Source organism: Lepus europaeus, chromosome 8, assembly GCF_033115175.1.
Source record: "Lepus europaeus isolate LE1 chromosome 8, mLepTim1.pri, whole genome shotgun sequence".
Classification (NCBI taxonomy): Eukaryota; Metazoa; Chordata; class Mammalia; order Lagomorpha; family Leporidae; genus Lepus; species Lepus europaeus.
Genome location: NC_084834.1, coordinates 12977238 through 12995348, shown reverse-complemented (window position 1 = coordinate 12995348; position 18111 = coordinate 12977238). Strand labels below are relative to the sequence as shown.

The window sequence follows — 18111 nt, the reverse complement described above, 5'->3', positions numbered from 1 at the left end:
GTCGCTGGGCGACCGCTTCCCGGTCCCGGAGGGACTAGGGAAGCCCCCTTCTCGCTCCAGGAGCTCCGGCAACCCCGCGGGCACCCAGGGGCAGAGGACACAAGACGCCCGGGCCCCTACCGTGGTCGGGCTCGGTGCAAACGTCGGGCGCATCCGTGCGCGAAGGCGGCACGTCCGGGAGAGGTTCCCGGGTGCCGGGCTCCGCCGTGTCTGCGGAAGAAGAGAGAGAGTACATAGCATACTTGGCCTGAGTTGAGTGAGGGTCTTTTCAGACAACACACCTGCCTCCGCCTAGAAGATCAGGCAGAAAAGGTTCTCCCAGCCCCACATCTCCCCTCGCCTAACGTGGGTACCTAGGTCAGTAAGGAGAAGCACGGGCGTGTGCCTACGCAACAAAAAATCCCACCGAAGGGAAACTGAAGGCAGGCACCAGGGCCGGGCCGGGGAGGGGCCGGGGCAAGGACATCTCAGGAGAAGCAGAGGCCCAGAGGACCATCCTTGCGGAGCGCGGCGTGCCCGCGCCTAAGTCCCCTGCGCACACTGGGCCACCAGGGGCAGTGGGGCACTCCACGCCAGGTCCCGGGAGCCTTCTGCACTCGCAGCCTGCGTGGCAACTCAAGGCATGCTGGTGGGACTGCTGCACCGGACGGGGCCATGGCAGGAGCAGACGTGGGGAACAGGAAGCATAGCCCCCTCCCGGACGGGTTAGGAGACCCCAGCGGGGAGAAACGGACGCCTTGCACACAGGCCCAGGCAGCGTGCAGCCAAGCTGAGAACCCGGGAGCACACACGGCCCCGTGTCGGAGCACCCGACTCGCACCGCGGCCCCTCTCTCTGCCAGGAAGCACATCCTTCCTGGCAGAGAGCCGAGGATGCCACCGCAGCTCCAGAGCACTGGCCAGGGGTTCGGGACCAGGAGTCGCTGGGCGACCGCTTCCCGGTCCCGGAGGGACTAGGGAAGCCCCCTTCTCGCTCCAGGAGCTCCGGCAACCCCGCGGGCACCCAGGGGCAGAGGACACAAGACGCCCGGGCCCCTACCGTGGTCGGGCTCGGTGCAAACGTCGGGCGCATCCGTGCGCGAAGGCGGCACGTCCGGGAGAGGTTCCCGGGTGCCGGGCTCCGCCGTGTCTGCGGAAGAAGAGAGAGAGTACATAGCATACTTGGCCTGAGTTGAGTGAGGGTCTTTTCAGACAACACACCTGCCTCCGCCTAGAAGATCAGGCAGAAAAGGTTCTCCCAGCCCCACATCTCCCCTCGCCTAACGTGGGTACCTAGGTCAGTAAGGAGAAGCACGGGCGTGTGCCTACGCAACAAAAAATCCCACCGAAGGGAAACTGAAGGCAGGCACCAGGGCCGGGCCGGGGAGGGGCCGGGGCAAGGACATCTCAGGAGAAGCAGAGGCCCAGAGGACCATCCTTGCGGAGCGCGGCGTGCCCGCGCCTAAGTCCCCTGCGCACACTGGGCCACCAGGGGCAGTGGGGCACTCCACGCCAGGTCCCGGGAGCCTTCTGCACTCGCAGCCTGCGTGGCAACTCAAGGCATGCTGGTGGGACTGCTGCACCGGACGGGGCCATGGCAGGAGCAGACGTGGGGAACAGGAAGCATAGCCCCCTCCCGGACGGGTTAGGAGACCCCAGCGGGGAGAAACGGACGCCTTGCACACAGGCCCAGGCAGCGTGCAGCCAAGCTGAGAACCCGGGAGCACACACGGCCCCGTGTCGGAGCACCCGACTCGCACCGCGGCCCCTCTCTCTGCCAGGAAGCACATCCTTCCTGGCAGAGAGCCGAGGATGCCACCGCAGCTCCAGAGCACTGGCCAGGGGTTCGGGACCAGGAGTCGCTGGGCGACCGCTTCCCGGTCCCGGAGGGACTAGGGAAGCCCCCTTCTCGCTCCAGGAGCTCCGGCAACCCCGCGGGCACCCAGGGGCAGAGGACACAAGACGCCCGGGCCCCTACCGTGGTCGGGCTCGGTGCAAACGTCGGGCGCATCCGTGCGCGAAGGCGGCACGTCCGGGAGAGGTTCCCGGGTGCCGGGCTCCGCCGTGTCTGCGGAAGAAGAGAGAGAGTACATAGCATACTTGGCCTGAGTTGAGTGAGGGTCTTTTCAGACAACACACCTGCCTCCGCCTAGAAGATCAGGCAGAAAAGGTTCTCCCAGCCCCACATCTCCCCTCGCCTAACGTGGGTACCTAGGTCAGTAAGGAGAAGCACGGGCGTGTGCCTACGCAACAAAAAATCCCACCGAAGGGAAACTGAAGGCAGGCACCAGGGCCGGGCCGGGGAGGGGCCGGGGCAAGGACATCTCAGGAGAAGCAGAGGCCCAGAGGACCATCCTTGCGGAGCGCGGCGTGCCCGCGCCTAAGTCCCCTGCGCACACTGGGCCACCAGGGGCAGTGGGGCACTCCACGCCAGGTCCCGGGAGCCTTCTGCACTCGCAGCCTGCGTGGCAACTCAAGGCATGCTGGTGGGACTGCTGCACCGGACGGGGCCATGGCAGGAGCAGACGTGGGGAACAGGAAGCATAGCCCCCTCCCGGACGGGTTAGGAGACCCCAGCGGGGAGAAACGGACGCCTTGCACACAGGCCCAGGCAGCGTGCAGCCAAGCTGAGAACCCGGGAGCACACACGGCCCCGTGTCGGAGCACCCGACTCGCACCGCGGCCCCTCTCTCTGCCAGGAAGCACATCCTTCCTGGCAGAGAGCCGAGGATGCCACCGCAGCTCCAGAGCACTGGCCAGGGGTTCGGGACCAGGAGTCGCTGGGCGACCGCTTCCCGGTCCCGGAGGGACTAGGGAAGCCCCCTTCTCGCTCCAGGAGCTCCGGCAACCCCGCGGGCACCCAGGGGCAGAGGACACAAGACGCCCGGGCCCCTACCGTGGTCGGGCTCGGTGCAAACGTCGGGCGCATCCGTGCGCGAAGGCGGCACGTCCGGGAGAGGTTCCCGGGTGCCGGGCTCCGCCGTGTCTGCGGAAGAAGAGAGAGAGTACATAGCATACTTGGCCTGAGTTGAGTGAGGGTCTTTTCAGACAACACACCTGCCTCCGCCTAGAAGATCAGGCAGAAAAGGTTCTCCCAGCCCCACATCTCCCCTCGCCTAACGTGGGTACCTAGGTCAGTAAGGAGAAGCACGGGCGTGTGCCTACGCAACAAAAAATCCCACCGAAGGGAAACTGAAGGCAGGCACCAGGGCCGGGCCGGGGAGGGGCCGGGGCAAGGACATCTCAGGAGAAGCAGAGGCCCAGAGGACCATCCTTGCGGAGCGCGGCGTGCCCGCGCCTAAGTCCCCTGCGCACACTGGGCCACCAGGGGCAGTGGGGCACTCCACGCCAGGTCCCGGGAGCCTTCTGCACTCGCAGCCTGCGTGGCAACTCAAGGCATGCTGGTGGGACTGCTGCACCGGACGGGGCCATGGCAGGAGCAGACGTGGGGAACAGGAAGCATAGCCCCCTCCCGGACGGGTTAGGAGACCCCAGCGGGGAGAAACGGACGCCTTGCACACAGGCCCAGGCAGCGTGCAGCCAAGCTGAGAACCCGGGAGCACACACGGCCCCGTGTCGGAGCACCCGACTCGCACCGCGGCCCCTCTCTCTGCCAGGAAGCACATCCTTCCTGGCAGAGAGCCGAGGATGCCACCGCAGCTCCAGAGCACTGGCCAGGGGTTCGGGACCAGGAGTCGCTGGGCGACCGCTTCCCGGTCCCGGAGGGACTAGGGAAGCCCCCTTCTCGCTCCAGGAGCTCCGGCAACCCCGCGGGCACCCAGGGGCAGAGGACACAAGACGCCCGGGCCCCTACCGTGGTCGGGCTCGGTGCAAACGTCGGGCGCATCCGTGCGCGAAGGCGGCACGTCCGGGAGAGGTTCCCGGGTGCCGGGCTCCGCCGTGTCTGCGGAAGAAGAGAGAGAGTACATAGCATACTTGGCCTGAGTTGAGTGAGGGTCTTTTCAGACAACACACCTGCCTCCGCCTAGAAGATCAGGCAGAAAAGGTTCTCCCAGCCCCACATCTCCCCTCGCCTAACGTGGGTACCTAGGTCAGTAAGGAGAAGCACGGGCGTGTGCCTACGCAACAAAAAATCCCACCGAAGGGAAACTGAAGGCAGGCACCAGGGCCGGGCCGGGGAGGGGCCGGGGCAAGGACATCTCAGGAGAAGCAGAGGCCCAGAGGACCATCCTTGCGGAGCGCGGCGTGCCCGCGCCTAAGTCCCCTGCGCACACTGGGCCACCAGGGGCAGTGGGGCACTCCACGCCAGGTCCCGGGAGCCTTCTGCACTCGCAGCCTGCGTGGCAACTCAAGGCATGCTGGTGGGACTGCTGCACCGGACGGGGCCATGGCAGGAGCAGACGTGGGGAACAGGAAGCATAGCCCCCTCCCGGACGGGTTAGGAGACCCCAGCGGGGAGAAACGGACGCCTTGCACACAGGCCCAGGCAGCGTGCAGCCAAGCTGAGAACCCGGGAGCACACACGGCCCCGTGTCGGAGCACCCGACTCGCACCGCGGCCCCTCTCTCTGCCAGGAAGCACATCCTTCCTGGCAGAGAGCCGAGGATGCCACCGCAGCTCCAGAGCACTGGCCAGGGGTTCGGGACCAGGAGTCGCTGGGCGACCGCTTCCCGGTCCCGGAGGGACTAGGGAAGCCCCCTTCTCGCTCCAGGAGCTCCGGCAACCCCGCGGGCACCCAGGGGCAGAGGACACAAGACGCCCGGGCCCCTACCGTGGTCGGGCTCGGTGCAAACGTCGGGCGCATCCGTGCGCGAAGGCGGCACGTCCGGGAGAGGTTCCCGGGTGCCGGGCTCCGCCGTGTCTGCGGAAGAAGAGAGAGAGTACATAGCATACTTGGCCTGAGTTGAGTGAGGGTCTTTTCAGACAACACACCTGCCTCCGCCTAGAAGATCAGGCAGAAAAGGTTCTCCCAGCCCCACATCTCCCCTCGCCTAACGTGGGTACCTAGGTCAGTAAGGAGAAGCACGGGCGTGTGCCTACGCAACAAAAAATCCCACCGAAGGGAAACTGAAGGCAGGCACCAGGGCCGGGCCGGGGAGGGGCCGGGGCAAGGACATCTCAGGAGAAGCAGAGGCCCAGAGGACCATCCTTGCGGAGCGCGGCGTGCCCGCGCCTAAGTCCCCTGCGCACACTGGGCCACCAGGGGCAGTGGGGCACTCCACGCCAGGTCCCGGGAGCCTTCTGCACTCGCAGCCTGCGTGGCAACTCAAGGCATGCTGGTGGGACTGCTGCACCGGACGGGGCCATGGCAGGAGCAGACGTGGGGAACAGGAAGCATAGCCCCCTCCCGGACGGGTTAGGAGACCCCAGCGGGGAGAAACGGACGCCTTGCACACAGGCCCAGGCAGCGTGCAGCCAAGCTGAGAACCCGGGAGCACACACGGCCCCGTGTCGGAGCACCCGACTCGCACCGCGGCCCCTCTCTCTGCCAGGAAGCACATCCTTCCTGGCAGAGAGCCGAGGATGCCACCGCAGCTCCAGAGCACTGGCCAGGGGTTCGGGACCAGGAGTCGCTGGGCGACCGCTTCCCGGTCCCGGAGGGACTAGGGAAGCCCCCTTCTCACTCCAGGAGCTCCGGCAACCCCGCGGGCACCCAGGGGCAGAGGACACAAGACGCCCGGGCCCCTACCGTGGTCGGGCTCGGTGCAAACGTCGGGCGCATCCGTGCGCGAAGGCGGCACGTCCGGGAGAGGTTCCCGGGTGCCGGGCTCCGCCGTGTCTGCGGAAGAAGAGAGAGAGTACATAGCATACTTGGCCTGAGTTGAGTGAGGGTCTTTTCAGACAACACACCTGCCTCCGCCTAGAAGATCAGGCAGAAAAGGTTCTCCCAGCCCCACATCTCCCCTCGCCTAACGTGGGTACCTAGGTCAGTAAGGAGAAGCACGGGCGTGTGCCTACGCAACAAAAAATCCCACCGAAGGGAAACTGAAGGCAGGCACCAGGGCCGGGCCGGGGAGGGGCCGGGGCAAGGACATCTCAGGAGAAGCAGAGGCCCAGAGGACCATCCTTGCGGAGCGCGGCGTGCCCGCGCCTAAGTCCCCTGCGCACACTGGGCCACCAGGGGCAGTGGGGCACTCCACGCCAGGTCCCGGGAGCCTTCTGCACTCGCAGCCTGCGTGGCAACTCAAGGCATGCTGGTGGGACTGCTGCACCGGACGGGGCCATGGCAGGAGCAGACGTGGGGAACAGGAAGCATAGCCCCCTCCCGGACGGGTTAGGAGACCCCAGCGGGGAGAAACGGACGCCTTGCACACAGGCCCAGGCAGCGTGCAGCCAAGCTGAGAACCCGGGAGCACACACGGCCCCGTGTCGGAGCACCCGACTCGCACCGCGGCCCCTCTCTCTGCCAGGAAGCACATCCTTCCTGGCAGAGAGCCGAGGATGCCACCGCAGCTCCAGAGCACTGGCCAGGGGTTTGGGACCAGGAGTCGCTGGGCGACCGCTTCCCGGTCCCGGAGGGACTAGGGAAGCCCCCTTCTCGCTCCAGGAGCTCCGGCAACCCCGCGGGCACCCAGGGGCAGAGGACACAAGACGCCCGGGCCCCTACCGTGGTCGGGCTCGGTGCAAACGTCGGGCGCATCCGTGCGCGAAGGCGGCACGTCCGGGAGAGGTTCCCGGGTGCCGGGCTCCGCCGTGTCTGCGGAAGAAGAGAGAGAGTACATAGCATACTTGGCCTGAGTTGAGTGAGGGTCTTTTCAGACAACACACCTGCCTCCGCCTAGAAGATCAGGCAGAAAAGGTTCTCCCAGCCCCACATCTCCCCTCGCCTAACGTGGGTACCTAGGTCAGTAAGGAGAAGCACGGGCGTGTGCCTACGCAACAAAAAATCCCACCGAAGGGAAACTGAAGGCAGGCACCAGGGCCGGGCCGGGGAGGGGCCGGGGCAAGGACATCTCAGGAGAAGCAGAGGCCCAGAGGACCATCCTTGCGGAGCGCGGCGTGCCCGCGCCTAAGTCCCCTGCGCACACTGGGCCACCAGGGGCAGTGGGGCACTCCACGCCAGGTCCCGGGAGCCTTCTGCACTCGCAGCCTGCGTGGCAACTCAAGGCATGCTGGTGGGACTGCTGCACCGGACGGGGCCATGGCAGGAGCAGACGTGGGGAACAGGAAGCATAGCCCCCTCCCGGACGGGTTAGGAGACCCCAGCGGGGAGAAACGGACGCCTTGCACACAGGCCCAGGCAGCGTGCAGCCAAGCTGAGAACCCGGGAGCACACACGGCCCCGTGTCGGAGCACCCGACTCGCACCGCGGCCCCTCTCTCTGCCAGGAAGCACATCCTTCCTGGCAGAGAGCCGAGGATGCCACCGCAGCTCCAGAGCACTGGCCAGGGGTTCGGGACCAGGAGTCGCTGGGCGACCGCTTCCCGGTCCCGGAGGGACTAGGGAAGCCCCCTTCTCGCTCCAGGAGCTCCGGCAACCCCGCGGGCACCCAGGGGCAGAGGACACAAGACGCCCGGGCCCCTACCGTGGTCGGGCTCGGTGCAAACGTCGGGCGCATCCGTGCGCGAAGGCGGCACGTCCGGGAGAGGTTCCCGGGTGCCGGGCTCCGCCGTGTCTGCGGAAGAAGAGAGAGAGTACATAGCATACTTGGCCTGAGTTGAGTGAGGGTCTTTTCAGACAACACACCTGCCTCCGCCTAGAAGATCAGGCAGAAAAGGTTCTCCCAGCCCCACATCTCCCCTCGCCTAACGTGGGTACCTAGGTCAGTAAGGAGAAGCACGGGCGTGTGCCTACGCAACAAAAAATCCCACCGAAGGGAAACTGAAGGCAGGCACCAGGGCCGGGCCGGGGAGGGGCCGGGGCAAGGACATCTCAGGAGAAGCAGAGGCCCAGAGGACCATCCTTGCGGAGCGCGGCGTGCCCGCGCCTAAGTCCCCTGCGCACACTGGGCCACCAGGGGCAGTGGGGCACTCCACGCCAGGTCCCGGGAGCCTTCTGCACTCGCAGCCTGCGTGGCAACTCAAGGCATGCTGGTGGGACTGCTGCACCGGACGGGGCCATGGCAGGAGCAGACGTGGGGAACAGGAAGCATAGCCCCCTCCCGGACGGGTTAGGAGACCCCAGCGGGGAGAAACGGACGCCTTGCACACAGGCCCAGGCAGCGTGCAGCCAAGCTGAGAACCCGGGAGCACACACGGCCCCGTGTCGGAGCACCCGACTCGCACCGCGGCCCCTCTCTCTGCCAGGAAGCACATCCTTCCTGGCAGAGAGCCGAGGATGCCACCGCAGCTCCAGAGCACTGGCCAGGGGTTCGGGACCAGGAGTCGCTGGGCGACCGCTTCCCGGTCCCGGAGGGACTAGGAAAGCCCCCTTCTCGCTCCAGGAGCTCCGGCAACCCCGCGGGCACCCAGGGGCAGAGGACACAAGACGCCCGGGCCCCTACCGTGGTCGGGCTCGGTGCAAACGTCGGGCGCATCCGTGCGCGAAGGCGGCACGTCCGGGAGAGGTTCCCGGGTGCCGGGCTCCGCCGTGTCTGCGGAAGAAGAGAGAGAGTACATAGCATACTTGGCCTGAGTTGAGTGAGGGTCTTTTCAGACAACACACCTGCCTCCGCCTAGAAGATCAGGCAGAAAAGGTTCTCCCAGCCCCACATCTCCCCTCGCCTAACGTGGGTACCTAGGTCAGTAAGGAGAAGCACGGGCGTGTGTCCCACCGAAGGGAAACTGAAGGCAGGCACCAGGGCCGGGCCGGGGAGGGGCCGGGGCAAGGACATCTCAGGAGAAGCAGAGGCCCAGAGGACCATCCTTGCGGAGCGCGGCGTGCCCGCGCCTAAGTCCCCTGCGCACACTGGGCCACCAGGGGCAGTGGGGCACTCCACGCCAGGTCCCGGGAGCCTTCTGCACTCGCAGCCTGCGTGGCAACTCAAGGCATGCTGGTGGGACTGCTGCACCGGACGGGGCCATGGCAGGAGCAGACGTGGGGAACAGGAAGCATAGCCCCCTCCCGGACGGGTTAGGAGACCCCAGCGGGGAGAAACGGACGCCTTGCACACAGGCCCAGGCAGCGTGCAGCCAAGCTGAGAACCCGGGAGCACACACGGCCCCGTGTCGGAGCACCCGACTCGCACCGCGGCCCCTCTCTCTGCCAGGAAGCACATCCTTCCTGGCAGAGAGCCGAGGATGCCACCGCAGCTCCAGAGCACTGGCCAGGGGTTCGGGACCAGGAGTCGCTGGGCGACCGCTTCCCGGTCCCGGAGGGACTAGGAAAGCCCCCTTCTCGCTCCAGGAGCTCCGGCAACCCCGCGGGCACCCAGGGGCAGAGGACACAAGACGCCCGGGCCCCTACCGTGGTCGGGCTCGGTGCAAACGTCGGGCGCATCCGTGCGCGAAGGCGGCACGTCCGGGAGAGGTTCCCGGGTGCCGGGCTCCGCCGTGTCTGCGGAAGAAGAGAGAGAGTACATAGCATACTTGGCCTGAGTTGAGTGAGGGTCTTTTCAGACAACACACCTGCCTCCGCCTAGAAGATCAGGCAGAAAAGGTTCTCCCAGCCCCACATCTCCCCTCGCCTAACGTGGGTACCTAGGTCAGTAAGGAGAAGCACGGGCGTGTGCCTACGCAACAAAAAATCCCACCGAAGGGAAACTGAAGGCAGGCACCAGGGCCGGGCCGGGGAGGGGCCGGGGCAAGGACATCTCAGGAGAAGCAGAGGCCCAGAGGACCATCCTTGCGGAGCGCGGCGTGCCCGCGCCTAAGTCCCCTGCGCACACTGGGCCACCAGGGGCAGTGGGGCACTCCACGCCAGGTCCCGGGAGCCTTCTGCACTCGCAGCCTGCGTGGCAACTCAAGGCATGCTGGTGGGACTGCTGCACCGGACGGGGCCATGGCAGGAGCAGACGTGGGGAACAGGAAGCATAGCCCCCTCCCGGACGGGTTAGGAGACCCCAGCGGGGAGAAACGGACGCCTTGCACACAGGCCCAGGCAGCGTGCAGCCAAGCTGAGAACCCGGGAGCACACACGGCCCCGTGTCGGAGCACCCTCTCTCTGCCAGGAAGCACATCCTTCCTGGCAGAGAGCCGAGGATGCCACCGCAGCTCCAGAGCACTGGCCAGGGGTTCGGGACCAGGAGTCGCTGGGCGACCGCTTCCCGGTCCCGGAGGGACTAGGAAAGCCCCCTTCTCGCTCCAGGAGCTCCGGCAACCCCGCGGGCACCCAGGGGCAGAGGACACAAGACACCCGGGCCCCTACCGTGGCGGGGCTTGGTTTCAGCATTCATAGTCACGCCTGGCTGTGGCACGTCCGGCACTGGTTCTCGGTTGTCAGGCTCGGCATCTGCGGAAGAAGAAGAGACATAGCATACTTGGTCTGAGTAAGGGTCTTTTCAGCAACATACCTGTTTCTGCCTAGAGGACCAGGCAGAGAAAAGTTCTCCCAGCACCACACTTCCTCATGCCTAATATGGGTTCTTAGGTCAGTGCGGAGACAGCACTGGTGTGTGCCTAGGCCACAATGTATCCCTGAGAATGGAAACTGGTGGTACCAGGGCCATGGTGCGGAGGTGCCATGGCCGGTGTCGAGTTTCCCCCTACGTTGGGCCACTTATGCTTTAGTTTCATCCCACTCTCCAGTGTGTTTTGCCACGTTAATGATCTAAAGTGCTCAAGCCAAGTGGAGACCCTCATGTAAGTAGTGGTGCATGTAAGCTCTAGGTGTAATGGGAAGTACAATTTGCAGTCTCGGTTAACCTGACTAGCATTCTGGCACTCTTTAACCAGGAGACACATCCTTCCTCGGCACATATCCACGGTTCCATCACAGCTTGATAGCAGAGGCACTTATTTCTGGAGAAGGAATCACTTTGCAACAAACGGGAAAGTTAAAGGGCATGTGAAGTGAAAGGATGCAGGAACTTGCATGTGCCACCTTGGTGTTCCAGTGGGAGCAAAGATAGAACCTTATTTCACCCAGACCACAGTCTCCTCTGAGGGGCCAGGTGAGTACACCTCTAGGAACTCTCTGGTCCCTGCAGGACACTACTGCCAGCCCCAGTTCTCATGAGCCGTGTTCAGCCCATGCTTAGTCATGTCCCTCCCTCGCTGACGCTCCCGGCATGTGGGAGACATGGGGGAAATTCTTAGGCAGCTGCACAATCTCCTCTCTGCTCACTCACAGGGCAGAAGGCAAGCGTGGCCGCACAGCTGTTTGGGTCCGGCCTTTTTCCCTACTGGAGGATTGGGGCCTGTCCCATTCCTGGCACTCTTTGAGTCTCATGTTGGGTTCATGTACTCCACCTCAGACAAATCTCAAAGTGTTTAGGCATGCTTTAAGAACACTCTCATTCCAGCAGCAGAGATCAAATCCATGACTTCACTTCAGGCAACAGCCATGCGTTGTGGACACGTTTCCCGGGGTTCTGAGACCAGCCGAGGCGAAAAAAAAAAAAAAATTGTCATGTTGGGTTTCAAACTCCATTGAAAACAAATAATAAGAGTGTCTCAGGCAGGATTGGAGAACCCACTCGTTCCATGTTTCAATTAGTGCATCCCTTTTCAGAAGGTAACACTGTAAGCCACAGATGTAATGAAATTTCTTTTAACTATCATTTGCCTATTTGTTGTGCTAGGGAGCCAAGCAAGCACAATATGATGCCCAGTTCACTTTCTTAGTAGGGATCATGGTGACAGTCTCTGTGAATTAATCTTTTCCCTCCTTCACTGCAACTGAAAACCTCAATTGTCATTAGCCTTGCCCTCATATATTTGGTAAATTCAGTATTTGATGGATGGCTCCAAGCATTTAGGGATGAAAGGTGAAAATGCAAAACCACCATGCCATCTCTTTAATTCAGTATCTCAGTTGTCAGAGAAAAGCATGTCTGGGCATAGAAATGTTTCTTCATTTCTCCTCTTTATGAATAAGTTTTTATTGAAAAGAGTTCATGGTTTAGACATATGCAGGGTTATCACTTGGATTTTTGCTTTGGTTGGAGTTAAGCTGCTCTAGGCGTCTAGTCTCTCAGCGTTCACCAATGTTCACCAATGGTAACTGTGTCTATGAGTGTCCCAGTGGTATAGTATGCTGCAGTTCATAAGGATAGAAGTTGGGCTTGAGCTGAATATGGGTTTCTTTATCTGTATATCTCTGGTGCACCGAGAGTTCAGTTTCAGTCTTGCCGGAGAGTGTGACAGCCAAGACCTTGTTCTTGGTGCTGAGAGAGACAAAGTTGACCTCCTCCTTGTCCTACTGGCAAGCCTTGATGATTCCAGTGATTATGGAACCAATTCCTATGACTCTATACAGATGGGCCCTTCCTCAGGTCATTTCTGTGCTGAGAATTGCCCTTCCCCTTTCACAAAAAAAGAGGATAGGCATAGATGCAATGAAAAGATCCTGTAATTAGGGAAGTGGCCAGTATCCCAGTGAGAGCCAAGGAAAAAGTGCTACTTTGCTAACCCACTGTCTTGGCATAGAGACAACAAGGGTGACTCACTATCTAGGCATTTTAATCCCTGCTGCACAGCAAAAGACGACTTCAATCCAAGTTAGGAAAATTGCTCAACCATTTTGGCAAGTTAGTTCTTGTGGAGGTTTCAAGGAATTTTAGGAAAGATGGGATAAAATCCTAAAAAACCCTGGCAACTGTTATTTTCAGTAACTCAGAAGACAGAGGACAAATGACATAGGTGGGCTCATTCCATGCTTAGTTTTGGTCTCCTTGCCCAGTGAAGGAAGTGTTTGTGCCAGTCACACTCCCAGACACTCGGTCCAATTCCCAGGAAGATTTTATTTAATCCATTGAAGAAAAATCTATAGCTGTCTTAGGATAGCTTTGGAAAACAGACCGTATCAGAGGTCACGGCAATCATAATGGAGATTTCCTTGAGGTTTCTGAGACCTCGTGAAGAAAAGGAGAGGGAAATACATATCATGAGTACAAGATGCAAAGACAGAATTCTTTTGGAGCCAAACAAAAGATTTTCTAAATTCATTGCAGGTATATTATTTTTATTGGAGTAGCACTATTCTACAAAACACTGGAGTTACGATTTGAGGTTGCAAATGTGTGAGGATACAGAAAATGAAAATCTTGGCAACCTGGAAAGTGCTGATTTGGTGTACGACTGTGAAACAGTCACAATGCCAGCAGAAGCAAATGGTTGTCTCAGTGTTTGTGCCTCATCAGCAATTTTCTTTCAAGGGAATCTGCCCTTCCAAGGCAGAAACTGAAGACGTCAAGCTAGTTAGGAAACACACACTCAAACATTTGTGAAAAAGAAGCTCTTAATGTCACATTAAAAGATGGGTAGAGAACATAAAATGAAATCCTAAGTAATTCTGCTAACTGGACACATCCAGTGTTCAGAATGAAGAGGTCAAAAGACAGATGTGGGCCCTGGCCAGCTCCGGCTCGGCATTATTTGCCAGTGGAAGATTTTGTTCAGTCACCACATCTTACACTGTGCCACACTCCAAGTGAAGTGTGAACTTTCATGTTGAAGGAAAAACAAAACCTATCATAGTGTATTTTCCAACAGCAGACCCTTCTCAACATCAGATAACTGGTAATGAAGTTATTCTGAATCCAAATATGATACAAGCACATGAAAGGAGACACATGCAAACATGCATTATGGGAAAATGCTGGGTGAACTTACTTTTGCTCAAGAAAAAAAGATTCCTATTCTAAATTCTCTCTTAGATGTTTCCTTTTTGTCCTTGGATGTCATTTTGAACTGTAATTTTCCTTCCAGAAATAGAAGCACAAGAAAAATAAAGGCAAACTGCATAGTCAGTGTTCCCATGGAAGCCAAGTCAAGAAAAATATGAAGTCAAAACCATTGCCTTAGTTTAGTGGTCACACTGGTCATTCTCTAGCAAGAGAGTTATCAATGGAGGAGTTCAATTCCAGTTAGGAAAATTATACATTTTGGCAAGTTGGTTTGTAGCAGACGTTCAAGGCAGTGCAAGGAAGATTCAAGTGCATGCTTAGGAACCACGCCGGTTGTTCTCTTCAGTAACTCAGAAGACAAGGTTCAGAAGGCATGCACACAGGCCCCCAAAACGAGCGATGGACCGACAGCCCGGCCCACCGGGATCCTCCCCCGACACGGAGGGGGGAGGTGCGGGCCGCGGTAGGGCCGAAAGAGCAGCGCCTGGTCCCCACCGCGGGGACCGGCAGACCGACCAGCATGCCTACGCTCCCCCCCCCCCAGCAGAAGGGGCAGACGGGGCACACGGGTGGGGCACGCCACCCAACGCACTCAGCACAGGAGGGACGGCAGCCAGGGGATAAGGGTACCCCGTCAGAAGGCATAGCCTTTTTGCCAAGTGGAGGGTTTGGGTCAGTCACATTCTGTGACATTGGGTCAGATTCTCATGTTGGTTTTACTGATTCCACTGTGGAAAAATCTAAAGCTGTCTTAGAATATGTTCAGAAAACAGACTCATCTCAGTGTAAGATACAAGTAAAATCAACTCTGAAATCTCAACTTCATGTACTCATAAAGGGGATTTTCCTGAGGTTTCTGAGACCTCATGAAGAAAAGAAAAAGAAAACATACTGGGGGCAGCCAAAATAGCTCAGTTGGGAGAGTGTTAGACTGAAGAAAAGGAAACTAGATATGATGAGAACCCACTGCACAAACTGAATCATCTTTAGAATTGTTACTAATAGAGAGAGAACAGATTTCATGTATTTCACAGCTACAGTTCTAAGAAGGGAATCATAATTCCCCCCCCCTCACTCTCTCAACCCCCTCTTTTCTTCCCTACTTTTCCTTTAATTTTTACAAAGAAAAGCTTTCAGTCCACTCTACAGTCACAGGCTTAATTTATCACTAACCATATAGTCAACAAGTAACAAAGTAGGAAGACTACAGTTCCACAGAAGTATACACAAGGCCTAAAAAGCACAATCATATCACAAAGTATCTGTTTTATTCCTAAGTATTTTTTTGTATTCTACATCACCTGCCACATAGCAGAGAAAATAAATATATTTGTCTTTTCGGGACTGGCTTGTATCATCAGGCTTAATGGTTCCCACTTGTACCCATTTCTGTGCAAAAGACAGGATTTCATTCTTTTCTTTTTATGGCTGAGGAGTATTCCATAGTGTGTATATACCACATTTTCTTAATTCCATTATCAGTTGATGAATATCTGGGTTGACTCCACATCTTAGCTGTTGTGCATTCAGCTGCAATAAACATGGGGGTACAGATGACACTTCACACGCTGATTTCATTTTCTTTGGGCTAACTCCCAGGAGTGGAATGGCTCAGTCATATGGTAGATCTACTTTCAGATTTCAGAGGAATCTCCATACTGTCTTCCATAATGGTTCTACTAGTTTACATTCCCACAAGCAGTGGGTTAGGGTACCTTTTCCCCACATCATCACCAGCATTTATTGCTTTTTGATTTTTGGATGATAGCCATTCTAACTGGGCTGAAGTGAAAAATCATTGTGGCTTTGATTTGCATCTCCCTGCAGACTAGCGATCCTGAGCCTTTGTTCACCTGTCCATTGGCCATTTGAATATTTTGAGCAAGAAAATTCCTTTCTAAATTCATTTCAGGTGTTTTGTTTTTATTTAAATTCCACTTATATACAAAACATGGGAATGACTTTAAGAGGTGCAAAAAGGATAAGGACAGAGATACTGAAAATCTACCTTGAAAATCAATGATTGAATTTTGCAACTATGAGACAGTTACAGAATAACTGGATTCAAAAATGTTTGTCTTAGGGTAGGTGCCTCATGGGCAATTTTCTACCAAGGAATTCTAGCCTTCCAGGAAAGAAACTGAAGATTTCAAGCACATTGATAACAAGGTGCAAACCTTTTATAAACTATCCTTTAGCGTTAGGTGAAAGGAAATTTAGGGACATTTAAAGGAAGCACGCTCTTGGTACTCTTCAGTAACGCAGATTGCGAAGACAGAAGACACAGGTGGTCCCTTTACAAGCTCAGGCTTGACTTCTGTCTCCACTGGAAAGTTCTGGCCAGACACCATACCTTTAATGGGTTCAGACTCCGGTGACAGTGTCATCTTGTCCATTGAAGAGAAAACAAAAGTAGTGTTAGTATATTTTCAGTCACTTTCCAGTATCTGATTGCAGGAGAAGAATTTGTTTGAAATGTAAATATCATTTGCTCCCAATGTGGGTTGCATAAGTTCTGAGACATTATCAAACTAAGTGTATCGAAGTATGTCTCTGAGAAAATGATGCCCAAGTTGAATAATCATTGTGAATCAAACCAATTCTTGTTTTGAATTAAAAGTTTGAGGTTTAATTCTTGAAATCATTTAAATGAAGAATCTTGTACTTTGGAAAAGTACCCATCAGTTTTCCACAGGGAGCCAAGGATAGAATAACATCATTGACTCATATTGGAGATTGTCTTGCAGTTTCTGAGACATCATGAAGACCAGCTTATGAAAGAGCAATTAATGAAAAAAATGTTTTATAGATGTACTACTTTCTTGAGCAAAACAAATCCCTATCCTATATTTATTCTGAGGTTTTTCTTTTTAACTTTGAGTACTATTTATGTACACAACATATAAAGATGACACGTTGGTACATGAAGGCACCAAATTTGGAACACTGGGAAGAACATGAGGTCTTTTCTGTTCATCCCTAACACTGTTCCCTTTCAAAGGGTTTCAAAGAGCACTGGGACTTGGGATGTGTCAGCTACCACAGAGTACCAAGGGGAGAGAAAGACAACCGGTAGTGTTGCTAGTCTCGCCGATGCTTCAACAGGAACACACTGATTATGTGTGAGAGAGTAATTCAGGAAGTGTATGTTGCAATGCATTTCAAAGTATGAACTTGTCTATGCACACACTGTTTCTGGTTGTATCATAAATACCTATTATGAAAAAGTGTGCATTCATCTGAATATGTTTAGCAGCCAAGTCACATACTACTTGAAGTCCATGTTTCCTCAGCACAAGAGGCACTCATTTGTAAGGGCTACACTTAAATTTGGTTAGAAAATGGATCCGTAGACTATATCAACACATGATCTCTCCGATGCACACATTATTTGCAACAGTGGCGTGGTAAGTCAAGTACATCATCTTATCTGTCCTTTGGTCTCAGGACACCATAAAACCTCCTGATCTGCGCTACCCTTGTGAAGACAGAGCAGGTGGCGTCATGGGAGGGGTGGCATTATTCTTGGGGTTAGCCCTGAGCTACAGGACATCGCTCGAGCTTCTCCCGTGACACCTGGCAGGCTTGCAGTCTGGTTCTTAGCAAAGCAGTGAAATTCTCCCAGAGAACCTGGCACGCTGGCCCTAAGATCCCACCTCAGGGAACTCTCACCTAGGCCGGCAGCACTCTGCCCCGCAGTGGCGATGACTTGCCGGCTACTCTCTCCAAAGTTTCTTTTGGAATTCATACAGCTCTTCTTAGACTTCTGGTCATCTCCAAATATTCTGGGATAACTTGCAATCATAAATTCCACAAGGGAAATCTGTGACACAAAAGGGCGGACATGGGGTGCTCTTTTCCACTTGGTCTGTTTAGGAGCACAAGTCCTATGTGAACTGTGAACATCACAAAAATGTGAAATTCTGGATTCTAACAAAAATTTGCACTTGACATTAACACATACGAACCAATTTTATCTCCTAAATGACAGTTACACTTTCAAGAATACTATGTACCTTGTCCAAAAACACTTCTCATTAGAAGACCAACATATCTTGTGGCCTAGTTAAATGGCTAATATTTTGATATCACTTGCTTCTTTGGCAAAAATAGGATAACTGTCAGTTAACCTATGCAGGATGTTTGAAGTGAAGATGTAATCATTCCACACTAAAACATGTCAAGTACTCGAGAGAAGAACACATGTGAAATGTGCTTCTCAAGTGAATCATCTTAAGCTTGAGAAGCAGAGTTTCTTTGTGGATCCTTTGACGTGAAAGGAGTCAGTGCAAAGAAACTGTTTGCTTGGTTAGCTGAAGTCTCTCCACCAGCATGGCTCTGCCTCAACCCAGCATTACATTCTGCATGAGCTTGAGAAGAGCTGTGAGTATACTGGAGATGTTATGGGCCCACTACAATGCTCCAGAAACCTTGATTCACCTTCACATTCCAGTAGCAGAGATGAAATTGTACACAAACATTTCTCTGAATGAGCCACAGCAGGTG

General features: G+C 56.3%; 1 protein-coding gene across 1 annotated transcript in view; it reads right to left on the bottom strand.

Annotated features, from left to right (window-relative positions):
* Positions 1 to 18111, bottom strand: part of LOC133765211 (rho GTPase-activating protein 20-like) — a 141560-nt gene that overhangs the window by 76338 nt on the left and 47111 nt on the right. Inside the window, exons 14-15 of the mRNA XM_062198874.1 lie at positions 17278 to 17428; positions 10185 to 10268 (exon numbers count right to left, since the gene is read on the bottom strand). Coding sequence (XP_062054858.1) covers positions 10185 to 10268; positions 17278 to 17428 — 235 coding nt within the window. The remainder of the gene's footprint in view (positions 1 to 10184; positions 10269 to 17277; positions 17429 to 18111) is intronic.